Here is a 27406-nt window from a genome sequence, read left to right on the forward strand (position 1 = left end):
CCATAAACTGAGCATGAAAGTTTTCACTCTTCCCCCTCGTGTCTCTGGTTCTCTTAGACCATAGAGGGACACAAACTGTCAGTCCAGCAAATATAATCTCAGAACAGTTTGATGTGTATTTCCCTGCCTTTCCTAGACCTCACACCCCTCACTATTTGTGGAACATCCCCGGGCCTCCCTGAGCCTGGTTCTGTTAGAGGTATCTGCCTTCCTCGCCACCGTCGCCAAGCGCTGGCTCACAAGTGTTGGTCACGTCATTGGGTTTCACTGGCCAGCGACATTCTAGTCTCGACCTTAAAACACTGAATGCCTCGAAATTACTTTTTTGTAAAATTATGAAATTGATTTTGTGTCGACATGTGACAAAGTTTGTTTGTGAAAACAGCACACAAAGAAAGAAATTACTGTCCTCAAAGCTGCAAGACTCTCTTGATGAAAACAGTAATTTGATGTCACAGACATGGAGCTGTTGCTGTACTGCTATGTGCCTTTGTTGTTTTAACACGTTCATTTTAATCTAGATTAACCCTTTAAGTGACAAAAGTTACACAAATACCCAACCAAACTAACCGTTTGAGGCAGAGGTAGATTTCAGTATTGTGTGGGATAAAATGCTGCAGGCAGAAATAAGTTTTGAAAGCTGCTGTTTGTCAACACTACTCTGACTCTCTGACTATAGCGTAGAGTTAAATTAATATTCGTGTTTCCAGGCAGCTAAAAAACATAAATAACTCATACATACCCCTCCTCTTTAAACAAACTATCTGTAACTGAGTGGAAACAGTTTATTTAGTGAAACACTCAAATTAAATATTCTAATCTCAGAATATTTTAATAATAGTGCTTCTGACATCTGACATGTCAGAAGCACCAATTACTGAGATATATGTGGTGCATGTATGAATACTGCATGAATGGCAGTGAAGACATATCTGTGTTTGTCAGCAGGAAAAAGCCCGATCATCAGGTACACAGAAGCACATTTGGGACACTTTTTAGAGTGCTACACTTTGACCCGCAGTTGTAGTGCTGAGGGTTGCTAAGTGAGTTGCATAACCAAGAGTTCATGTTCCTGTTACAGCCTCATTGTGTGTATGGGGCTCTTACTTTCTTTCACTGTCACTTGTTTCTTTTCATTTTTAGTTAATTTAGTTGTGAGGGACCAGACAAAGAGCGATTCATAAGACCCTTATGAAAAGGACACCGAGGGAACAGTTTACCCTGCCCGGGATAGGGTTACCGGTAGAGCTGGGCGATATGGACCAAAATTCATATCTCGATATTTTTTAGCTGGATGGCGATATAAGATATATATCTCGATATTTTTTTAATCCCATAAAGTAAGAACAAAAAGAGAGTTCTTGGTCAAAGGTACTTGTCCCAGATGTCACACATGTAACTTTTATTAAGATACAACTGTAGATGTACACGAAAAAATTGTGAAAAATAAATTGTCAGCATTTATTAAATAATAATGCTCCATTTTTTTTCTTTTCATACATAACAAAAAGCTAAAAATTGTAAACTAAATGTAAAATGTAAACTAAAAAGATGCAGATCTAAAATAACAAAGGCATCTTGCTCTTTAAAAAGTGCTTACACTGAATTAAAGTTTTCTAAAGTGCTTCTTTGTGTGTATTGCTGAACAATCATCTGGTACTTTGTGCAAAAAACCAAACATGTAAACAGATTGAATGAAATTAACAAAATTACATTCTTTGGTCAGTGGGTCTTTGTGCAAATCTCCAATGACAATAACAATATAGAAAGAACACAAACAAGCAAGGCCAACAACTGTACAGCTTACAGATTTTGTGCCAGGAAAACTAATCTGTCAACATTATCAGGCTTCAACGATGCCCTGTGGCAGGTTACAATGTTTCCACTGCAACTAAAAATCCTTTCAGAAGGGGAGCTGGTAGCTGGCGCACAAAGATATTTCTTGGCCAGGAGGCTCAGTGCTGGAAAGGCAACTTCATGTTCCTTCCACCATTTGAGAGGGTCAGCATCACTCTCTACACAAACTGACAACAGGTAGCTAGAAAATTCATTTTCGATTGCTTCCCTTTTTGTGAAACCAGTTGTTGGGTCTGTGTTTCCACAAACCCCGCTAATTCTAGAGACTTATTCATCATGAAGAAAACAAGACAGTCGATCGATCCATTACTTGCACAAGGGAGGCCTCGTCTGTGTCCAGCACGACAAAGAACCCCAAAAATGGTGGCCTCCTCTCGCTGCCTTTTATTGACAAACTTCAAACACTAAGACTGTACAAATTTAAGAAACACAATGGCAACATTCAACAATTAGACTTAACACCAGTGTTGGTGGCTGTGCTGTGCTGGAAGAAGCTTGCCAGTGATCTCTTTTTTTTAGCTGTGTGTCCTACTGCTGCTTCTTCTTGGTCTGCAGACTCAGGCACGGCTGGATCAGTCAGCTCAGACAAACACGTACCCTGATAGCTGAGCAGAGACTCTGCCTCCAAGATGAGTTTATGTTTTAGTGCATTAATCTTCTCACTAGGGATGTATTTCGCCCTGAACCGTGGATCCACAAAAGAAGCCATGTCCAACAGGTCACTGGTGGATGGATCTGCATATTTATTGTTGAGGTAATCCACAATGCGGGTCTTGATGGATTTACACAGCTCACTATCCTCCTCTCCAGGTGCCAGGAGACTAGTGTTAAACAGGTGTAGCACAGGTCTGACATAGGACAGGGTCACATACTTCTCTCCTGAAAGTGCATCAGTGAAGTCCTGACAGGGTTTGAGAGCTTTCTGAACTGCTTCCAGGACCTCTATGTCCTGCCAAGTAGGGACTAGAGGTCTGGTTTTCATGTCGACAGAGAGGACTTTAGAAAGTGCTCTTTCCTGCTCCAGAACTCTCTCTATCATGAGAAGCCTTGATCCCCAGCGAGTTGTTGCCTCTGTGAGTAGCTGGTGACTTGGAAGACCCAGCTGTATTTGCACTTCAGCCAGCTCTCTTCTCTTCCTCCAGCTGTAGGAGAAGCTGCTGACGACTTTCTTACACAGAGAAATAGCCCGGGTAATGCGGGCATCATCCATAGCATGTCCTGTGACACACAAAATACAAACTTTTAAAATCACTTTAATTGTTATGTTAAGATGCAAATCACTCAAAGGCAAATTAACATCCATCTCAGTTGTATAGAATGTGATGCATAAGACTTAACAATATTTGCAAAATGTGTCGTGTATTGTATAACCTAGAAATGGTTCTAGTTAAACTATCTTGGTAAAATCACCAGATCACCAAATGATTAGAACATGTTTTTTTTCGGTTTTTTTACACCTTTTAATCTCACTATGTATTTAAAAATGTATCCCTGTCTTGTCTCAGCTGTGGTCCTCATTTAGTGTCACAACTCAATCTAATACAAAGACAAATACACCCCAATACGTTTATTGGATTTAATAGGGATAGTTTATTTATTTGTTCAACTAACTTTCGATTTCTAAGTGATAGATGTATATGCTGGCTATGACTTATAAAAATATTTGTCTTGTGGTCCATAGGCATGTTTAGCTCTACAAGAGACTCTATACACTTTTCATTTATTAGCGTTTTTTTTTCCAAATCAAAAAATTCAGTATTGCACTTACCAATGGCCAGATGAAGCCTGTGACCAAAACACTGGATCCTCGACCACTTGTTCAGTTGAACCGCCTTGACAATATTAGCCCCGTTGTCAGTTGTTATAGCAACCAGTCCCGTCGGGTTGAGCTTCCAGGTTTTGAGCACATCCTGCAGGGCTTCAGCTATATGCTCTCCAGTGTGGTCTTGAGGAAAGTAGCTGGTCTGGAGACAGGCAGTTTTCAGTTCCCAGTCTTCCATGAAATGTATAGTCACACTCATATATGGCTCGCATGTCCTGCTGGACCACATGTCGATTGTCAGTGCGAAGTGAGACACTTTGGTGAGCTGGGCAGCGAGACTCTGTCTAACATCAGTATACATTTTTGGCAGTGCTTCTCTGGTGAAGTATTTCCGGCTAGGTAACTGGTATCTTCGGTCAAGAGTTTTTAGCAGCTGTATAAAGCCCTCTTGTTCCACAGTTGAGATGGGGACCATGTCTTTAGCAATATGATAGGCCACTGCTTTAGTAATTTCCCCCCACTTCTCACTTTTTGTATCATATGGCACAGCACGAGTATATGAGTGTTGTAAGGTGGTCTGTTTCACAGCAGGAACCTCGGAAGACTTTGCGGTCTGGGCTACAGCACGCAATTTCACACACTCTTCATACTGCACTTTATGGCGCAGTTGTAAATGGTGGTAAAGATTAGTGGTGCTCGAACCTTTCGTTGCGACGCTTTTTCGACATTCTCTACAGAATACATTATTCTGCTGCTCATCTGACACTTTGAACCCGAACCATCTCCAAATAATTGAGCCATTGGTTTTCTTTTTTCCGACGAGCTCCTCTTCGCTAGCTCCTGTGTCCATCTTGTTGCCAACTGGAGGTTTAGCGATGGGGGAGGGGGTTTGTGTTCAGTGAGGGTGAGAGGCGGGGCAAACAAACCCAGACGAGAGAGAGGCAAAATAGCGGCTCCACAAGTGTAATTATAACGCAACATAGACTATATCGATATAAACGATATTGTCACAGCTTATGTCTTGTATAAAAATATATCGATATTTTTAAAAAAATCGATATATCGCCCAGCACTAGTTACCGGGGCCCCGCCCTGGAGCCAGGCCCGGGGAGGGTGCCCGAGGGCGAGCGTCTGGTGGCCGGGCCTTAGTCCATGGGGCCCGGCCGGGCACAGCCCGAAGAGGAGACATGGGCCCATCCTCCCGCAGGCCCACCACCCGCAGGAGGTGCCATAGGGGTCGGGTGCATTGTGTGCCGGGTGGCGGCCAGGAGCGGAGGCCCTGGAGGACTGACCCCCGGCTGCCAAGACTGGCAATAGGGACGTCACCTCTCTGGTGGGGAAGGAGCCTGAGTTAGTGCGTGAGGTTGAGAGGTACCGGCTAGATATAGTCGGGCTCACCTCTACACATGGCTTGGGCTCTGGAACCAGTCTCCTGGAGAGGGGCTGGACTCTGTCTCAGTCTGGAGTTGCCCCTGGTGAGAGGCGGCGGGCTGGGGTGGGTATCCTAATATCCCCTCGGCTTGCTGCCGGTACGTTGGGGTTTTTCCCGGTGGACGAGAGGGTTTGTTCCCTGCGCCTTAGGGTCGGGGAACGGGTCCTGACTGTCATCTGCGCTTATGCGCCGAGTGGCAGTTCAGAGTACCCAGCCTTCTTAGAGTCCCTGGGGGGGGGGGGGGGTGCTGGAGGGTGCTCCACCTGGAGACTCTGTTGTCCTGCTGGGAGACTTCAATGCTCACGTGGGTAACGACAGCGAGACCTGGAGGGGCGTGATTGGGAGGAACGGCCTCCCTGATCTGAACCCGAGCGGTGCTCTGTTATTGGACTTCTGTGCTAATCACAGTTTGGCCATAACGAACACCCTGTTCGAACATAAGAGTGTCCATAAGTGCACGTGGCACCAGGACGCTCTAGGCCGTAGGTCGATGATCGATTTTGTAATCGTATCAGCAGATCTGCGACCATATGTTCTGGACACTCGGGTAAAGAGAGGGGCTGAGCTGTCAACTGATCACCACCTGGTGGTGAGTTGGATCAGGTGGCGGGGGAAGACGCTGGACAGACCTGGTGCACCTAAACGCGTAGTGAGGGTGTGCTGGGAACGTCTAGCAGAGGCCCCAGTCCGCGAGATCTTCAACGCACACCTCCGGCAGAGCTTCAACAGCATTCCGAGGGAGACTGGGGACATTGAGGGACAATGGACCATGTTCAGCGTCTCCATTGCCGAAGCTGCTGCATTGAGCTGCGGCCGCAAGGTGGTTGGTGCCTGCCGTGGTGGTAATCCCCGAACCAAATGGTGGACACCAGAGGTGAAGGGAGCCACCAGGCTGAAGAAGGAGTCCTATCGGGCTTGGTTAGCCTGTGGGACTCCGGAGGCAGCCGACAGGTATCGACAGGCCAAGCGGAATGCGGCTCGGGCAGTGGCTGAAGCAAAAACTCGGGTGTGGGAGGAGTTCGGAGAGGCCATGGAAAAAGACTTTCGGACTGCCTCGAAGAGATTCTGGCAAACCGTCAGACGTCTCAGGAGGGGAAAGCGGTGCTCTACCTGCACTGTGTATAGTGCTGGCGGAGCGCTGCTGACGTCGACTGAGAAAATTGTCAGGCGGTGGAAGGAATACTTCGAGGACCTCCTTAATCCCACTGACACGTCTTCCGAGGAGGAAGCAGAGTCTGGGGATGAGGGGAATGGCCCGCCAATTTCCGGGGGCGAGGTCACTGAGGCAGTTAAACAACTCCTTGGTGGCAGAGCCCCTGGTGTTGATGAGGTCCGCCCCGAGTTCCTGAAGGCTCTGGACGTTGTAGGGCTGTCCTGGTTGACACGCCTCTGCAATGTTGCGTGGAGATCAGGGGCAGTACCTGTGGACTGGCAGACCGGGGTGGTGGTCCCCATCTTTAAGAAAGGGGACCGGAGGGTGTGTTCCAACTACAGGGGGATCACACTCCTCAGCCTCCCTGGGAAAGTCTATGCCAGGGTGCTGGAAAGGAGTGTTCGTCCGTTAGTCGAACCTCGGATACAGGAGGAACAATGCGGTTTTCGTCCTGGTCGCGGAACACTGGACCAGCTCTTTATCCTCTCCAGGATACTTGAGGGTTCATGGGAGTTTGCCCAACCAGTCTACATGTGTTTTGTGGACTTGGAGAAGGCATTCGACCGTGTCCCTCGGGGTGTCCTGTGGGAGGTGTTGCGGGAATATGGGGTGTCTGGCCCATTGCTACGGGCCATTCGATCCCTATACAACCGTTGCAAGAGCTTGGTTCGCATTGCCGGCAATAAGTCGGACTCGTTCCTGGTGGGTGATGGGCTCCGCCAGGGCTGCCCTTTGTCTCCGGTTCTGTTCATAATTTTTATGGACAGGATTTCTAGGCGCAGCCAAGTGGCGGAGGGCTTTCGCTTTGGTGGCCTCAGAATCTCATCTCTGATTTTTGCAGATGATGTGGTTCTGTTGGCTTCATCGGGTGAGGGCCTCCAGCTCGCACTGGAACGGTTCGCAGCCGAGTGTGAAGCAGCGGGAATGAGGATCAGCACCTCCAAATCTGAGGCCATGGTTCTCAGCCGGAAAAGGGTGGAGTGCCCACTCCGGGTCGGGGATGAGTTCCTGCCCCAAGTGGAGGAGTTCAAGTATCTCGGGGTCTTGTTCGCGAGTGATGGGAGAAGGGAGCCGGAGATCGACAGACGGATTGGGGCTGCAGCTGCAGTAATGCGGACGCTGCACCGGTCCGTCGTGGTGAAGAGGGAGCTGAGTGTAAAAGCGAAGCTCTCAATTTACCGGTCGATCTACGTCCCTACCCTCACCTATGGCCACGAGCTGTGGGTAGTGACCGAAAGAACGAGATCGCGGATACAAGCGGCAGAAATGAGCTTCCTCCGAAGGGTGGCTGGCCTCTCCCTTAGAGATAGGGTGAGAAGTTCGGCCATCCGGGAGGGGCTCAGAGTAGAGCAGCTGCTGCTCCACATCAAAAGGAGCCAGCTGAGGTGGTTCGGGCATCTGACAAGGATGCCCCCTGGGCGCCTCCTGGGTGAGGTGTTCCAGGCATGTCCCAACGGGAGGAGGCCCCGGGGCAGACCCAGGACACGCTGGAGAGATTATATCTCTCGGCTGGCCTGGGAACGCCTTGGTATTCCCCCGGATAAGCTGGAGGAGGTGGCTGGGGAGAGGGAGGTCTGGGCCTCTTTGCTTAGGCTGCTGCCCCCGCGACCCGGCCCCGGACAAAGCGGATGAAGATGGATGGATGGATGGATAGTTTTACTTGCATATAGAGCTGGGCGATATGAGATTTTTTCATATCACGATATGTTTTTTTCATTTCAGGTGATAACGATATCTATCACGATATAAGCCAAATAACTATATTTGTAAGATTTAAATGTGCCGTTGCTCACAAGTAAAATGTGAAATAATCAGCAACTTGTTTTTATTTAAATATTTATTTCCCATAATAAGTTCAACAGGGTAGATGTACTTAAGGAACATGAGACTTTTTCAGATAAATAAAGGCAAATATTGCAAACTACACAAAAGGCAGCCGCTAAAGCGTTTAAGTTTCAAAATAGAACAAACAAAACAGACTAAATTGTCAATTCCATTTAGAAACAAAATATTAATTCTAAAAATAAATCTTAGTTTGTTTTGCAGGACTCAAAATTGACTAACTTTTGTCAATATCAAATAAACTGAGAACTAAAAGGAAATTCTAAATCTCTCCTTGTTGTATAGCTTAGCTTTTCAAACAGTTTTAACAGTTACTTTAGTCTGACAAAAGCCGAATGACGAATTAGCGCTTCCAGTCAGAGACTGAGGCTACGTCCACACGTACACGGGTATTTTTGAAAACGGAGATTTTCCGTTTTCATTTTAAAAAATAATCCCGTCCACACATAAAGGCAGAAATGAAGGAAAACGCTGCTATGAACATGCCAAAGCAGCAGGTGGCGCTAGATTCCTAACCGTGCAGAAATGTTGGCCAATCAGAAGTCTAGAAGCCTCGGTGGGAAAAAGTAAACAAAGCTGGGGCATAGAAGCAGAACCGAGTCGTATGTGTGGAGGGACAGTAACTGTGTGTATATGTAAGCATTTAAACACTGCAGAGAGTAGAATTAACAGTAACAGTATTGTAGAAATTCATTTCACCGAAACAATAACGTGGCGCACAGTGTGACGCATGCACCAGTTTATTGTATTTCCAGACGTGCTTTCGGCACAATTTATAGTGCACGCTACTCTGTTTTTTGTCAGACTTGAAATAGCCGAAATACCTTCACACTACGGAACTTCTATGGCTCTTCCGTTCGACAATCTCTCCGGCATTGGAACCATCATCTGTTTTCTCTTCGGTCACGCTCGGTTGATTTTTCTAGTCGGCACACTCATTTCCTCCATTACCCGCTGGCTGCTTCCCAAACAAACACACGTGCGGCTTGGCACTTGTGCTGTACGTAACAAGTCATGCGACGTGACGCTGCGGCTGTGATTGATTCGGCTCTGCGCTACTTAGTTTGGATTGGCTGTTCTTTTTTTTATTTTTATTTATTTTTTTTATTTTAAGAGGACAAGAGCGGCGAGGTCTATCGCGATAGCTTAATTTCTCTATCGAGTAAAACTTATATCGCGATACATATCGTTATCGTTCTATCGCCCAGCTCTACTTGCATAATACTTAACGAATAGAATTGGAAAAGCAAAAATCTGTCATCGTTTTGCATGTAAGAATATAAAAGTTTCAATTTAATTCAAATGAGTGAAATTTATTAGGGGATATATTTCACAGGAACGTTACCGGTACTTTTGCAGGACTTAAGCCATTTGGTCATAATTCCACCTCTCACGTGCAGCCAGTCGGATGCAGGACATGCTGTGGTCAAACAACCAGCTTATTGCTGTTTTGTTGTGCGGAGCCAGTGAACCGGCCTGCAATCCAACACCTTTGCAAAGCTGCACTTTCCTCAGTCCTTGGAATCTTACTCTTTTGGCACATTTCAAACTAGAAAAACAGCTTGTTTATAGGAGTGTATGTTGTGCAGAATAGCCAAGTACTACTCATTTTCAGCAGAGTTCACTTCCAAGGCCATCTGCCTTATAATGCCTTTGGATCCAGAGTTTGTGAACTTTCTTCATTTGCAAAAAGTTCAGATCAAGTACAAAGACAACACAAATGAAGATGGCTTAGGCAGGAAATCAAGGACACATGGAGTTCCCTGCTAGCCTCTTAGGAGAGATTTATTACATTTATCATATATTGTATTAGGGTGAGGGTGGGAGGAACACATCATGTGAGAATACCAGAGTTAAATTGACGTGACATGTAACAGAAATGTGCAAGCTTAGAGCTTTTATGGGAAAGAATGTTATAAAGTACGTAGAGCGTCTGCTTTCTTGCGTCCTCTTGCTTTAGCAGCAGCAGTACTGTTGTGCTCTTTATACATATATATTTACTTGTGTCATTGTGAGGGCACTCATCAATGCACAGTGTACTGCTTTTTTTTATTATGCCTCTCATCCTGACCTTAACCGTCACAGCCAGATTACAATCTGACCTTAACCCACAGTCCTAATCTAAACCGTGTCACCTAGACCTTTAACCTTGAGCTGTTCTCAGATATGCACCACAGCGCTGAACTTTTCGAAACATTACCCGACCGAGGTACACGCGAAAAGGCAAATGTCCAACGCACCTGGTTCGGACACACCGGGTCTTTAACCTGCTGCTTCTTTTAATCTGGTGCTCAGGTTGAAGCTCATATCGGTGCTCGCAAAGATATCACTAAAATTTCTCCCTCTCACACGTACGCGCACAGCCTCTGTGTGACAGAGGGACGCCAGGCAGGAGACCAATAAAAAAACAGGCTGAAAGGGGCAGTGCACAGTTTCACAGGTGCACATGGAGACACACACAAAGGCACAGACACACACATTGGGGCTGCCAGTATTATTGAGTGCCCTTTGCAACAGATGGAGAACTGAATCCGAGGCTGCTGAGTTGGAGGAAAATCTTGCAGTCGTAAGTGTGAGCATTTACAAACCTGTGCTTATGTGTAAACTTTTCACAATATTTAGAACACCCCCCATTTCCAAGAAGCACACAGGCAAGGTGAATCCAAGTGAAACCCCCCCCACATTGAACAAAGAGAAACATCTGATGATTTAGTGAATGGAGACATTTAAACATCCTTATATCCTGATATAAAAACTTTTAAAAATGGGACTGAAAGATGTAAATTAATGACAAAAAATGTCTGTTTATTTATTTTGGATTGTTGACATGGACATGTTTTGAGACCATTTTCTGAGGATGTGTTTTGTATGTTTGCTCTGCTAATAAAGCTTTGAATCAGATTTTTGTATTGTAGGCAGACTAGTACTGCCATACTTTTCATGCCTACATGTACGTGTCACTCTTTCTTCTCATAGTATTTTTTACAACATCCAATACTGGGAAAAGGACTTGCACAGCTGATGTCCAACCATATAATAGCTTCATACTTTATTACAATGCATGTGCGGTTGTTGAAAATAACCACTTTCAAGGCTTTGTCTGCTTTAACTGGGGATAAAAGTGACTTTATTCATCTATAGGAAGTGCATATGGGAGCAAAGAGCATGACAGCCATGAATCTGGGGCTCTGAGGCAGATGATGAGCTCATGATTTGTGCATTTCAACCACTAATAAGCACGTATTTCCTCTTTGAAAGACCCTCACATCAAGTCATCTTTGGTAAAGTTGTTGTCCTGGCCTCTGTGTATGCTGTTGCTGTTTTTTGTGTACCTTTTCCCACGGCTGTGTGGGTTTCTGTGTGTATACGTGACTCTACGAGCTGGATGTGTTTTGCTTCTTTCGTATGCCTGGGTGCTTGTGTGTATGTGCTTGAATTTTGTGTTAAGTTAGTACAAACAAAAACATGCATGCTTTAGTATCACTTTCTGTCCCCGGGGTAGGGGGTACTCTTGGTTGTCACATGATCGGCTGACCTGATTTTGCGTTGCTGAGTCAACGTGTTGTTTCGGGGTTCAAGTTAACGCTCGACTCGGCCCTGTGACCTTGGGACATGTCTTTGTCACTGTGGTAACAGCCTCGGGGTTACTTAAAATAAGGGAGCACACTGGATGGGAGCACTAAGTGTTTCTCGATGTGCTTGTGCATCAAATTAGGCACTGTACCACATTTTATTTGCCCGGGGAACATTAACTCACTTCTTTTTAATGAACATCCTGCAACAAAGCCATAAAGTTGGATTCACACCTGGGCGATAAATGATGCAACAGCGCCCTGCTTTAGGTTATGGTGGAGTGCCACTACAGTAGTTGGGAATTAAGTACTTTGCACAGAAGGTGCAAAATCAAGTGTATTGGTTGCCTGAGCGTTTGATGCAGGGAGCTTGAAAATGGAACTTATTTCCCTGAATGGTATGCATGCAGAGTAGGAAAGGAGAAGTGCGATTCTTTCGGTATTGCTTTAGACATAGTGACTCTCGATCAGAGCTTTCTGAGAAAACGAATTGTAGTGTAAAATTTTTTAACATTTCCAGGTTATGAGATGTGGTTTTCACAGAAATACTACCTTCATTATGAGGGTCTGCTCTCAGTTTACTAGAGACATTTGGTCAGAGAAAGAGAAACGCTGTCCTTACTGGAAACTGAGCTAAGTTAATGCGCAAGAACTAAGTAGTTGTGATTTTTGTTTAGAGAGGGAAAAAAAGAGGACACGAGCCTCAAACCGTGTGTCTCATGTGGGTAAACAAAGCGTGGTTACCATGCTGATTCGGCGTCAGTGTATAAATAGCATGGGTGTTTGTTCTGAATAGTCTTCAGAGAGGGAGAGAGCACAACAGAAAAAGGGAAAAGCAGAGGAAGAATCACAAGTGCAGACATTTACAAATGCACATGGTTTAAAGACTTCTATTTAAACAAGGACTGGGATTTAGCAAGTACTACAGGCATTGTGTGTGTGTGTGTGTGTGTGTGTGTGTGTGTGTGTGTGTGTGTGTGTGTGTGTGTGTGTGTGTGTGTGTGTGTCAGCTTTGTCAAGAAAGGCAGTGGTAGCAATCACTCTGTCATAAACAACAACATATCTACAATTTTCCTCGTCAAATTTGCAAACCCATTTCTTAACACAGAAGGCAAGTGGAGTTTTCTTGTAATAGCAGCATCACCCTGCACCTCACTAATAGTTATTTATGTAGCTTCTCTTTGTTATTTCTTGAACTTTTATGAACAAAGATCGCTTTGCTATCAAGCTCATTGTTAACGTCGACCTGTTTTGCTCCTTTCCTGCTTCATATTTTTATTCCTGGACTGTATGAGACTTGCTTTGACTCAAGTTCATCCAATGTCTGAAACAAAATGTTTGAGCTGCTCTCGCTTGAAGGACACCCTCCCTCCAAGCTAACTTTCTTCTGAATGGCTTCCCCTCGTGAACAGGGGGGCTACTAAGGCTACAATATTACAATTTAATGGATATTGCTTCTCTATGAGAGCTTAATGTTCCAAGAGTAGCAGTGTTTCTGCACAAAACTGAAATAATTAAGAGGAAAAGAATACTGAATGATTAAGCTGATTATTGTACTTGCAGAGCACTGGATGTGGTTATTATGCTATGATAATTGAGCTAAAGTAAGCAATAACCCAGACCTAAGTAATCTCATAGGATGCAATATTGAAGAGAGAAATAAAAGCCTCTCTGTCTCTGTTTATTTGCAGGGAATTGTGACCACAACTGCCGACATACAGACGTGAATAGACGGCGCACACTTCTTCTCCCTTCCTTTCTGCTGGTGGAGAGATCAAGGCTTCACATCAGGAACTACGACTGCAATCCGTTGTCAGCTCTCAGCTGAGCAGAAGGCTCCACCTACTCGGCCAAAGTAGCTCTGCCTCCTATTCTCAGGTAGGATTCAAAGAAGATGGAGTCAGGGAGTCAGTTGTCTCCTCCCCTCACACCTATCCGGTCACAGCAGATGGCTGTCCCTCACTGAGCTTTCTTCCTGTGAAAAGGGAGTTTTTCCTTCCCACTGTCGCTCCAAATGCTTCTTCATATGGGTTGTCTGATTGTTGTGATTTTTCTCTGTATTTGTATTTTTTTTCTTACCTTACAATATAAAGGGCATGTTGTTGTGATTGGGCACCATATAAAGAGAATTTAATTGAATAAATTGGATTGAATTGAAGAGACTTTTAACATGTATGTCTGCGCTTTATTATCAGGCAGATTCTGGTCCAGTTGATCTGTTATGATAACCGTTATGAGTACACAAGCTAAGCTGCTATTAAAATCCAGTAAGACCCGTGGTGCCCGCACAGTCTATGGATATACATGCGTTAAGTTTTAATGGGTTAAATCCATCTGCTGTATTCAAGCTGTCGAGGGATTGTTTGTAGAGGAGGCATGTATTTTTATGCCAGATCAGCGGTAACCATGGAACCATGCACGGTAACATATAAGCATCGCTTATGGTTTATAGCATGAAGGATTGTGATTATTGACCAGTTAAACACAGTCACCACACAGTAACTACAGTGACCACAGTAACTTTTGCTTCATGAGATGACAATATGAGGAAGTTGAAGCTCCAGCAACACTTGGACTATGTAGGACAATTTAATTACTTCCCTCGTATTGCTTATTATAGATAACATTTTAAATAGGGTATGAGTAGAGTAGAAAAAATAAAATAACCAATCGTACAGTGCCTCAAACATCAACAAGCATGTGCTGGGTTTATGATATTACGGATTAGAGCCAGTCATTCTCCCTGGCAGTAAGTCCAGTGACATCTCATACATGCAGTTATAAGCAGGAAAAGTAATATTACAATATGAAATGTAGTTCTAGTACAGGTTTTCTTGTGTTGTAGTTTTCAACACTTAGTGTGTTCTTGAAAACCCACGCTAGAGACCTTACGCTGCGAAAAACCAACAAACGATCCGAGAGCGCTGCGCTAGGCGAGCTAGCTGCATGAGCCAAGCTATTCTCTGACACGACCATACGTAGCAGGCTTTAGTCCAGTTCAGAGGGGTGCGGTCATGGTACACTGACGCATCTCTTCTCCAAGTATATCAAGAATCAGTTATATGTTGTTGGTTCACTGTGCAACCTACGTGAGTCTGAACCAAACGAGTCGAGCTGCAGGTATGAGACCAGATGGGTCGGGCCTGTCCTTTTTCTTTTCTTCTTTTAATAGCAGTTTTCATAAGATCTGAGGTACTTAGGTGTGCTTTGGGTGTATGTGCGTTTCTGTGACTCAGAGGATAAACTTCTTTGAATGGAACTGAGCTCCTGTCCTTCTCGCCGCCCTCCTTCATGCTTTTTGACTTTTGATTTTCTCATTTTCGTTTTCACTCTTCACTTTCAACGGCCCATTGTGACGTCCCTCAACTCCTTCTCTCATCAATATTCCCTTTCTCTCTCGCTCTCAGTTTCACTACCCATCCTCTAGCTGAAGAAGCTTTCTGCTCTTTTCCCTCTTACTGAATCCTCGGCCGCTTGTATTGAAGCTTCTCCGCCAGCCCTTTATCACCGTCTCGCCAGCTGCATGTTGAAGCTCCATTCTCTCCTATGAGGGATAGCAGGATGAATAGAAGGGCTTACTGAGGGAAAGAGCGAGAAAGCCAATCCCTGTTTTTTGTCTCACTGAACATCTTTTACGGTCTTCCTCTCTCCCCTCTCCCTGTCCTAAACTCTTCTGTGACCAATACCGTCACCGCTTTCTCCTGCTGCTCATTCTGCCTGCTCTGTGAGAGGGGCTGTTGTTATCATGGGATAGTTGTAGACACAGACAATATAGAAAGAGAGGATTTTTTTTGTACCAGTTATTTTAAAAAATATATCATAAAACCCAAACATGATTTTTGGTTCTCGTCCCAGTTGCAGCGTGCCACCGGCTGCTGCAAAATAAGTTTTTGTTTATCGCCCCCTCAGCGTACGGTTATACTCGACTCACCAACAGCATCATTTTATTTTTGCTGTGAGCTACTTCAGGGACTTGCTTCATACCTCTACAAATATGTTTTGAAGTACAGACTAATTAGCTTATTAAATTAACATTGTACCAATTTATAGAGGACTAGTTTTGTGGATGGGAGTGGGGGAGTGTAAGTATAATAAATCAAAAGGTAAGATAAAGAAGAAACAAGGTTGATAATTGGGGAAAGAAGTGAACATAAAGTAGCCTTTTTGGATTTTTCTTTTCTCTAAAATTCAGTCGCTCCCTGCTCCCCTCGTCCTCTTCTCTTCCTCTTTCTTCAGCCGTCATTCTCGCTGACTGGAAATTACACATTTCACTCCCCGCTGCTTTCTGCTCTCTCTCTCTCCATTGTAAATTCACTGTTGACAGTTGCCTTTCTCTGAACACAAAGTCTCAGAAATGAGCAGATGGAGGGGTGACAGCCTAAAAGCTCAAACAATGACACTGGGCGGCAAGTCGCCGTGGCTGTCGGTGTAGCATATAGAGACTGCCAGCTATAAAGAAGCTAAAGATGTAGAATCAGAATGAGAACGCATGACATAAATCAACTAAAATTGACATTTGACACGTGGCTTATGTTGTATCCTGTGTGACTTACAGTGAGTCTAAGAGGAGAATAAGCTTATGTTACAACGCAGCTAACAAAGAGGTACCCAGCTGATTAGTGACATGTTCACCTCACCTGTCACTTCATTAGGTACGCCTTGCTATTACTGGGTTGGACCCTGTTTTGCATTTAGAACTGCTTTAATCCTTTATAACATACATTTAACAAAGTGCTGGAAACATTCCTCAGAGATTTTGTAGCGTCACACAGTTGCTGCAGATTTGTCGGCTGCACATCCATGACGCAAATCTCCCGTTGTTCCATGTTCCACCCGATTGAGATCTGGTAACGGTGGAGGATGTTAGAGTGCAGTGAACTCACTGTCATGTTCAAAAAACAGTTTGGGATGATCTGAGCTTTGTAACGTGGTATCCTGCAGGAAGTAGTCATCAGGAGATGGATACACTGCTACCTTACACAGCTACCATAGAGTGGGAGGCGAGGCACACCCTGGACAGGTCGCCAGTCTGCCGCAGGGCTAACACCGAGACAGACATCCATTCACACACACATTCTCACGTCTTTGCACTGTGGGAGGAAGCCAGACATCTGTGCCTGAATTCTGACCTTAATATCTGAATCTTGGAACAGAAATCGAAACTCATCAGACCAGACAACATTTTTGCAGTCTTCTGTTTATCATTTTGATGAGCCTTTGTAAATCGTAGCTTCGGTTTCCTGTTCTCAACTCACATAAATGGGACTGCTGTAGCCCATCCACTTCAAGGTGCTTTCAGAGATTCTCTTCTGCATGTCTAGAGCGTTATTTGAGTTACTGTTGCCTTCCAATCAGCATGAAGCAGCCTGGTTATTCTCTTCTGACCTCTGGCATTAGGAAGGCATTTTTTAGACCGTTCTCTGTGAACTCCAGAGATGGCTGTATGGGGAAAATCCCAGCTGACTGTCAGTTTCTGAAATACTCATATCAGCCCATCTTTCACCACGCCACGTGCAAAGTCACTTAAATTACCTTTTGTCCCCATAGTGACGCTCAGTTGGAAGTTTGTAGGTTGTCTTGGTCGTGTCTCCACGATATATATATATAAATATATATTACAGGGCGGGCCATTTATATGGATACACCGTAATAACATGGGAATGGGTGGTGATATTAAAGTCCTGTTTGTGGCACTTTAGTATATGTGAGGGGGCAAACTCCTCAAGATGGGTGGTGACCATGGTGGCCATTTAGAAGTCGGCCATCTTGGATACAACTTTTGTTTTTTTCAATAGGAAGAGGATCATGTGACACATCAAACTTATTGGTAATGTCACAAGAAAAACAATGGTGTGCATCATATCATCATCATATATCTGCTCATTCATTTTCTTTTCGGGGCCTGTTTGCAAAATGCGCTTGGCTTTCATTACGTTATTGCACGGAAGGGTTAAACTTATTTATGTCTTGCAGGGGGAAGTCTGACAGCTTTATGTGGATTCAATCAATTTTTTACAGATTGATAAATTTTTTTTATTTGAGACTGGAATTACTCATACCCACTCTCACTCTTGTTCACGGTTAAACTCAATGCTGCCTACAGCAACAGCTCACAGTAATCTCTGAGATGTCAAATGACTAATTAATCCAGTGATGCTTTCTGTAATACAGTTTCACGGGAGCCTCTGGATATCCAGCAATGCCAGGGGCTGTGAGTGCTTGAACAAATGCTCAATATATAAAATAAGCCGACCCAGTCCCTTTTGTTGGTCACAGGCTAAAAAGTTTATTGCCAATTACGTGTCACTTGTACAATACGAGAATGTAATTAACATCAACTCCTCTAAAGTAAGAAATCTAGTAGATCTGGGGCACAGTGCTGCCATGAGTATGTACACAAGTATATAGAGAGGTCATCCCTTCTATGTGTGTGTTTGTGTGTGCGTGAGAGGGAGCATGGATTTCCCCTTCTCTGTTTTCTTGTAATCGCTACGCTCTGCTTTATTTGATCTGGGCCCGACTCTCATAGTAGAATTGAATTGGGTTCGGAGAGCAGGGGAAACACACACACACACACACACACACACACACACACACACACACACACACACACACACACACACACACACACACACACACACCTGAGAGTGCCAACTGCAACAACAGCTGTCACGAATTACAGTGACAGAGAGCAAACGAGAAGAGGGACAGCGGGAAATTAAGGTAGAGTTTTTAGAGTGACCAGATATTATGGTGGTATCTTTGCATCCCTTTTGATGTTGATAGAACAATTAGCTAATAAGTAAAATCATATCTTTCTCTGTACTTCTGCTCTTTCTGCTCTATATGTCTTTTGTCTCGCTGTCTTTACTCGTCATGCTGCCGCTCTCCACAAAAACACTGACGCACACACACACACTTGAACTGCCTCTGCACACTAAACAGTTAGTTAATTACCTTGCTCAGTGTTGTTGGGTTCATCCAGACTGAATTACTGAGAAGAGAGGATAAAGGTAGAGAGCAGAGGAGGCAGAAAAAAGAAGTGAAGTGTGTGTGAATGAATCGATATAAAGAGAGGCATTCACAATTGGAGGAGCGACCTGATTTGTATACGCAAGAGAGCAAAGAAAAAGGAACCAAACTTATTTGAATGTTTCATCCAGGTTTGTTCTTTTCCAAGTAAAAAGCCTCAAAATTTGGTAAAGAAACATTTGTAAGTACATTTCAGATCATTTGCGTATAAACCTATGTTGCATGAAGGTAGTGCTCCATGTAACAGAAGCACAGTTGATTTGGTAGAAGAGAGTTTCATGAGAAATGCAGCTTTGTCTGATTCTTACTTTACTCCCCTAGAACTTGCTAGTTTTTATACAGTAGCTGTAAAGATGTTGAAGTCTGGCTTAATAATCAATCCACCTATTAGTTAATGAGGTCAGTATAATTACCTATTTTTATGGATGTTTATGTGCATGTTTATTTTGTTTGTCTCTTTTTTACATACTGAGGTTGTGTAAAAGCATTGAGCCGGCCCTCATTTCTTTATATTTCACCTCCAAGGAGTCAGACTTTCTTGAACAATATGTCTCTGAAGGTCTGTTTTTCTTCGCTGCATTTTCACTAATTTCATGAATTTCAGCTCAGTCCTTGTACTGGTCCATTTTAGAGTCGAAAATCAGCCTTTGCTCCATTTTTTTCTGACACACTCATTTCACTGGCCCCTCAGTTGATTCATCCACCCTTCACTGAAGCTTCAACAGAAGTGGAAGGCCATGGAGGTATTCCCAGTTACACTGAACCGAAAATCAGTGGCAACAGGTTGGATGGAGTGACTGATATAAATTTGAAAATTTTGTTTCAAAATGTTGTAAATGTGTAGGGAGCGTCTACAGCTGTCTGTAAAACACGGTGAAGGCTCTGTCATGGTTTGGGGCTAGATTTCAGCCAGTGCTGCTGCTGGTCAAACTGTAAACGCAGACCCCAACTGGTCGCAGCAGCCCCTCCCTGACCCTGGTTCTGCTGGAGGTGTCTTCCTGTTAAAAGGGAGTTTTTCCTTCCCACTGTCGCCAAAGTGATTGCTCATAGGGTGTCATATGATTGTTGGGTTTTTCTCTGTATCTACTGTACAATATAAAACACCTTGAGGCAACTTTTGTTGTGATTTGGCACTATATAAAAAAAATTGAATTGAATTGAAGTGCGGTCAAATTTTAATCCACTCTACACTGCCAATGCAGTAAAAGCACAGTTGGATAGAAAAACACACAATGGAGCACTATCAGTCATGGATTGGCCTCCCCGGAGCCTGGACCTCGACATTATCGAAGCAGTGTGGGATCATGGTGACAGAGAACAGAACAAAAGGCAGAAACATCCAACATCTGTGAATGTCCTTCAAGAAAACTGGAGAACTATTCCTAAAGAATGCTTGGAGAAATGAAAGCTGCCTAATAGAGTTCAGGCTGTGTTTAAGAATAAAGGTGGTCACACCAAATATTGACTTTCAAGCTTTCACAATTGAACACTGAATCGCTAAACCTCAAAGACCTTTACACAGTATTGTATTATACTTTCACCTGCAGCTGCCAGAAGAATGGGTTACATGCTATGTAAATGGTATCAAGATATGTATTCAACTAAAATGGGTGGGTGCTATTAGGTTAAAATACTAGTTATAGCAGCTACTTCCAGCATTTTTTAGATGTGTATAAACGGCTAACAGGAAACATAATCTACTGAGATAAATGATCCAGTTTTATTTGGTTTGGTTGTACCTCCGGAAAGCATCTGAGGAATGCATGTGGGGAAAAGAAAAAAATCCTGACGCTTGGGCCTATTCGGGGTCAACTCGGATCCAGTGGGCCGCTGGACAGAAACCCTGCTGTACAGTACGACAGTGTATTTGAGCGAGATCACCCTATAACATCCTGACTGTACATTAAAGTGAAATGTGAAAATGTCATTTGGAGCTGTGGGGTATTGACTGTAATCGGTGTGGAAAAACATGCCGCTGTAGGTCATTACTAATGAGCCATACGCATGCTGGAACATTCAGCGTGCTGAGGGTGGATGCCTGCATCTTCATCTTTGCTGTGTACTGTGTCATTGTGAGCATGGCTTATTCAGCGTGGGTGCCATTATTCACATAAGTGTACTAGTCTCTGTTTGGTGTGATTAAGTGGGCTCTTCTCAGCTTAAACCCACTTTTGTTGCTCTTTTCTTTGTTTTCTCTTGATTCCCTTCTGCTTTATAGCATTAAGCAGTGAGTAATGACGGCTGACATCATCTCTGGCTAGGCTAGTCTGACTAATTGGCCAGAGCAATCTGATTGCATTAGATGTTATTCCTTCAGGGCATTCCCTGTCTTCCGTGCCTGCTTTGAACGATATCCCTCATTGTTTGCATGGAGCAACATATTACTTTTGTGCGGCGTTAGGGTTTTGGCTTTATTGTATTCATAGCAGGGTGAAACAAACTGCATCGGATGTGAATTAGTACGTTTGATTTATGGTTTGTGTGTTTTAACCCGAAACATGAATAATTTTAAAAGCGGTGATTGCTGTCGAGCCCTGACTCGTCTCGTTAATTGCTATCATCTAGAATGCACGTCTCAGGACACCTCAAGGATATTACAAACGCACTACGGGGATGCTAATATACCGCTGAAATGTCTTTGGTTATTGTGCGGATGCTCTGGGTGCTCGTGCGAGAAAGCAATAAAAGTTGAAAAATGAAGTTGTGCTTTAGATTTACTAACAGCCATAAGAGCCGCTCATCTCTCTTCGCCTCTCTCCACGTATTCTCCCGTTCTTGTCTCCTCCACAGAACCTGCTTTAAGAGCCACCTTTTCAAGTGAAGTAAAATGATTATAGTAATGGACGCCCACCCCCTCCCACTCCAACCTCTCTCTTGCTCACCTTCACAGTTGCTGCTCTGTACATTCTGTTCTGTACATTAGTGTAGCCCCTGGGATGCCCTCTCGCTCTCTCCTCTCTGCAGCTTAATGCAATCACACCTCCTGTATAAGTGTGCTGTGAGAGATGGAGAGAATCAAGAGGAGCGACGAGGGAAAAAGGGAAGGCACAGGTGGGTGGCAAACTGGCAAGAGTGATCACATCATAGGATGATAATTACCTGCAGAAAGGAATCAGAAGTCATGCAAATTAGATAATTGACAGGTTTCCCTGTCAGTCACGGTAGGTCTGTACTTTCTTGGAACAAATGCCATCTGTACGATTAATTTCCTGTTGCCTGTGTGATGTTTTTATGCACTTTTTTGTGTGTCTGCAAGATCGCATTCAAGCAGCAAAGAAAAAGGAATCAAATAGAGTACAAAATAGTTCCAGCCACTGCTAATAGCTAGCACAGTTCAACCCCAAAACCAAACTTATAGTTTGGCATTCAGCGGGACAAAATGCAGGCGAACTGAATAAGTTCAAAGGCAACTGAAAACATGCAGGCACACTTCTTATCTGCTTTTATGCCTGGATGTTCTGAAATGGTCAGAAGTTCACAATGACAAACACTTCTCTCCAGGAGGAGCTGAGCTCAATTCAGCAACTTCAGCTTTTAGTGAGATGAATGAGCATGGCCTTTGTGGTGCCTGGGAAGTCTTTATGCTGAGACCTATAGAGAGTTTATTGCTTTTACAACTAGGCTGTATGATAAAGTGCCATCTTTGTCGCCACCCACACTCTCCCACTCACTATCCCCCCACATACCTCACTGTCTCTCTGTTACTGCACCTCTGAGTTTTGTTCCCTTTGTTATCGCCTTCTTTTTTTCCCCTTTTACCTCCTTGTCAACTTTCCCATCATTTTTCTCCCTTTCATCTTTCCAAGTGTCCTGACTTCCCTTTCAGCTTCTCTCGTTGTTGACTTTGTCTCCCTTTCTTCACCTTGTCTCTCTTTGGTTGTGCTTTTATTTTAATGCTGCTATATAATATCCATTCCTAACCTTTGCATCTGCACTAGTAACGGGATCAATCTAGTTCTTCACGTGAGCTGACTTACCTTTTCTAAAAGATCTTCTGAGCACACAGGAAGAGCACAGGAAACCAAAATATTTTCTTGAAAACAAATGTTTTCCTGTGGGAATCCTACTGACCGTATTTGAGAGGAAAAAAGTCACCATTATTCTTGTTCTCAAGAGTGCTGTTTATACCAAGCCTTCATGAAATAGTGTGTACAGTGTGTGTGGCAGGGCTGATGGATTGCCACTTACCAATATCGCTAATACTCCACAGTTATGCCGCTGTACTCCATCCTTTTATGTGTGGAGAGGTGGAGGCTAGTAGCCCATTGAGCTAAACTGGTTTTCCTTCACTTGGGGGGGAATGTAGTGAACTCGGGGCCCTGTGGTCTCCTGAATTGTATAACAATGGCAGATGGGCCTTGGCTGAGGAATTTTAATGGAACAGTGGAGGGTGATAGCCAGCAGACATTATTCAACACGGCCATCTGAGACATGCTCAGACTTTGCACCCCTAGAAAAAAAAACTACTGTCATTCAGTTTGGACCTTTTTGTGGGTCTTTTGTTCCCCCCCAAGAATGTCCTTTTTATAAATATCCATCCAATCTTTTTCAATTCAGGGTTGCAGGGTCACTCAGCTGTCACAGAGTGAGAGGCGGGGTACAGGTTACCAGTCCATCGCAGCGCTATAATATAATATAGCCAATCAAAAAGATCATTCATTTACCATTAGATAAAAACAGTTTGCTACTTTCTTTTTTTTGGATATGCCAAGAGAAGATAAATTACACTCATCATTACAGAATTCTGAATCTTTTACATAATATCTTCTTGTAGGTAGCCATGCATATCCATGCTTAATTGTCTGTTATATTCTAAATGAGACCATCATTTACACCCCTTAGGAAAATGTTTCCTGGGGTCATAAATGACATGAGATGTAAGGACGTTTTCTTTAAGATGTCTTTATAGTCAACCGGCAGAGTCACCTCCTCCTGGGACTTTTCAGACCTAGAAAATTCTCAACATACTTTCTCTGCATCACTCAAAGAGATCATGCCACCTACTCATGCGACAACTGTTTATGCTTATGGACGGTTTTGAATCACCAGTTATGTATGTGTGGATTGCCTGAGGAAGGACCTTCTTGCTGTGGGGCTAACCACTTCATCATCATATGATCTTTGCCTTTTATTTTATTATTGTGTAAAATTAGTTGGCCTCTTAAGGTATAAAAAGTATTTAAGGTCCTTTACATATCATCAGAATTTCTCCTTTAAATAAAATCTGTTGGTTATGTTGAAACCCCCCAAATTTATTATGAATCCATTCAGGGACTTCATCCGGCCTTGCAATAAAAACATGGAAGTCCACATCACACATCAGCATGAAGCCTTCCGGCTGCCACTGTACATAACTGTAGGTTATGCTGATTAGTGTGTGGGAAGCAACATGAACATAAAGTGAACTGTCATACTGTCATATTCAAAAATATGTGGAAACTGGGGTGGGGGGGATGAAGCACATTTCTGTTCTGCATAGCCTTCTGTAGATTATTGGGATTGCTAAAATAATTTAACTGTTAGTATAAGTGGTGATGAGAGCACAGCAGGCATCAGACTTGAAATATTATTTACAGCAGTTAATTTTTTACCTTCTAGGGAGAAATTGCTTCCTTCTCGGTTGTGCTGACGATACCATGCAGGGCTCTCTCACCACAACTGGAGAATAACCTCAGCTCTGTTGGAAGACAGTAGTGTGTGTGTGCGTGTGTGTGTGTGTGCGTGCGCAGGACATGTGTGTCTACGGAGGTGTGTGTGAATGGGATTGACAGTAAGGATTACATAAGCGCAGTGCCTGCTGGTGCAGGTCGCCGTGAACAACATGAGCAGAATGACACTCAGAGATGTAAATCATTACAAATTCCTACACACACACACACACACACACACACACACACACACACACACACACACACACACACACACACACACACACACACACGCACATACGTGACAAAGAGCACGAAGGCTAGTGTATCTCCATGTGGTCTGTGTGATCAGCTGCCAGATAATCTGAAAGAATGTGATGAAATTTTTTCCCAGTAAGGAGTAAGACTTTTCTGCTTGTTATCCTCAGCAGGTTGACATTTTGAGTAATCACTTCTAGGGAACTACATTTATTTCCCTCCCACTTTAGTGTCTTTGTTGCACTTTAGATTGAAACGGCTGAGTTCCTGGAAGGTGTTTAGGGTGCAACGGAGCATGCAAAAAAAAAAAAAAAAAAATCACATTACGTATAAGTGCATGACCAAGCATGCAGGAAAGATCAAGCGCCTACAAAATGTACACATGCTCAGATACTCACAAACACAGTGAACACTTTGTCTTTTGTTATAAACATAGCTTCTATTGCTACACACTTAAAAACCAAAATAAATTACAGTTCTTTTGTTTTTAGCTCTTGGCTAACTTAAAGGCTGTAACAAATACCACTTTTCGGCTCTTGAGATTCAGTAGTGAACCACATTAAACATTTAATAATACCCTCCTGTATCTAGTGTGCTCCAAAGATTTTTCACTAGCTAGAAGCCACTAAATAGCTATGATAGCTATTGTAGCTTAATCAAGTTGGCAATGGTACAGTGAACTGAAGGGTGAAGGTTATGATTACAAGTGGAAAACCCCCAAATATATGTATCACAAAAGAAATATCTAAATAGCAAAAAACTATAAGTATAGCTCTCACTGACATTCTGCAAAGGGTTGTTAAGAGAAAACACTTCAAATTAAAACAATATTTGATGTAATGTGTGTCGTCAAAAGCTAAATGCACTTGTGGCTTTTAAAAGTAATTGTTCGTCTTTACCAGGCATTTAAAAACATAACAAACTACCTCAGCATAACGTATTTATGTCATCCCAGCACCGACTGTATATTAAAGATGGAGGTACCCACTGTTGCATAACCCATTGGTTTGTCCTGTTGAGGTCAGCATCGCCATTTTTATTTTTAGAGACACAGAAGGGCACTGCACACTCACAGGATAACCACGCCCTAAAGCACAGTCTAAGCTGTAATGGATTTACTGAGAGTGTAATTCTGCCAGTTGATTAATAAATGTGGTCACCAGGGAGGCATCGCAAATGTTTATTGAAATTCAGAGTAAATTACACCTCTAGTCTTGTCTGGCTGTGTATAGTTCTGTAACAAGGAAATAAATGGCATAATAAATTCAGGTTGTCATATACAATGTAACATGTTACCAGCTAAATGTTTAAACTTGATGCCCAACACAAGCAAGCATAAGGATATGAAATTAAATGAATTAAACCATAGCTATGAAGTTAGTACACAGGAGCGCTAATGAGATCTCACTGATATATAGCTCTAATATATAGTTCTTGCCCTCTATACATCTATAGAAAGTAAAAGCTAAGAGAAACATTGCCTAAGCTGTTCAAGTAGCAGTTGTTCAAGTCGCTCAGTAAATGTCAGCATTTACAAGGTTATAAGCCGTAATTAAACCATCTGATGACAAGGTTAGACAAGGTTACCTTGTAACAAACGCACTATAAACAATGAGGTAACTTAACAACAGTTCCTGTACTTACTCAGTGGTTAGCTGCACGCACACATGCCTGACAAAAAAAGCATGCAAACACAAACTCCGAGTAATGATTCACAGTCCATCAGGAGCACATTTTTTCCTCTACTTTTGCATACTAACCACCAGCAGTCTCCTACGTGCCAGCATGGAGCGTTCTGATTGGCCGCTCCTGAGCTGCCAGTTTAGTATATCTTAGGATGCTGTTCTTCGCCACAAACTGGTTCATGTAACTCTGCTTTGGGCCCATTATTTGCAAACTTAAAACTAGCAATAGCAATGACACTATAAACTCATCTGGGAAATGTTTGCTGAAGTTATAAATCACATAAGCAATAAGGTTATTTTTCCTATATAACCAAACTTCTGTTCCTACAATGGGAGTTGCCCCCTGCTGGCTATTAGAAAAATGGAGGTGTAAGACATGCAGTGGTTTCAGACTGCTTAGTGTTATTGCTGAATAAGATTACTTGCTCAGATTAGTTGTCTGCACAATACGCTAGGAAAGGGGAGAGTACATAAGCTCACACAAATGCAAGGGAATCGTTATTAAAAAAAAAGTGTTATATAGTGTACAAATATAAAGCTGTCTGTTGCTAAGCCTTTCCTGTTCTTCCCTCTCACTGCAGCAGCTCTGCTAATGAACCTACATTACTCCTTTAATAGAAATCCATGTCTGCTAGCCAGCAAAACTCCACTCAGACGCTCATGTGCACAAAATACCACCATGTTTATACATCATTTTGCAGGCTCAGACGCACATGCACAACACATACTGTGCATGCAAGGCGAGGCTGCTGCAGATGACGTGTCATGTGTGGAGGACACACGGGTCCAGTTTAGGCACAGATTTTATTCTAAATGAAGCAGGAGTTTGTGAATTATTGAAACACTTGTCCTCTTTTCTTCCTTCTCCATCTCTCTCTCCCCTTTCCTTCTTTAGATCTTTTATAGCTCTGCGTTCCTTTTTCTCACATACACTCCTATGTTCCGCTGTCCTTCCTTCTTTTTTTTCAGTCCCTCTCTTCGATTCTCTTCTATTAAATAAGCAGGAGGGAGGATCAGATTGATTTGTGAAGCAGTAGTTCTGTTTTTGTGTGTGTGTGTGTGCACTTGTGTGGTTGGAGGGATGTTGGTTAATCCGATGTTGTCCTTGGGGACAGATTTGGCCCATATTACAGCCCGCTATTACAGTGTCAGAAATCTCCTGTGC

At 43.4% G+C, this 27406-nt stretch overlaps 2 protein-coding genes across 2 annotated transcripts in view; one reads left to right on the forward strand and one right to left on the reverse strand.

The window, feature by feature from the left end:
• atxn1a (ataxin 1a) overlaps positions 1 to 27406 on the forward strand; it is a 109056-nt gene that overhangs the window by 22143 nt on the left and 59507 nt on the right. The window contains exon 2 of the mRNA XM_080863227.1: positions 13310 to 13496. The gene's annotated coding sequence lies outside the window, so the exon portion shown is untranslated. The remainder of the gene's footprint in view (positions 1 to 13309; positions 13497 to 27406) is intronic.
• LOC308384427 (E3 SUMO-protein ligase ZBED1-like) lies at positions 2300 to 4094 on the reverse strand (the record flags this gene model as incomplete). The annotated part of the gene is made up of 2 exons (XM_080862993.1): positions 2300 to 3075; positions 3626 to 4094. The coding sequence occupies 2 exons, from the start codon at positions 4092 to 4094 to the stop codon at positions 2300 to 2302; spliced, it is 1245 nt and encodes a 414-aa protein (XP_080719119.1).

The sequence above is a fragment of the Rhamphochromis sp. 'chilingali' genome (assembly GCF_963969265.1).
Source record: "Rhamphochromis sp. 'chilingali' genome assembly, chromosome: 17".
NCBI lineage: Eukaryota > Metazoa > Chordata > Actinopteri > Cichliformes > Cichlidae > Rhamphochromis > Rhamphochromis sp. 'chilingali'.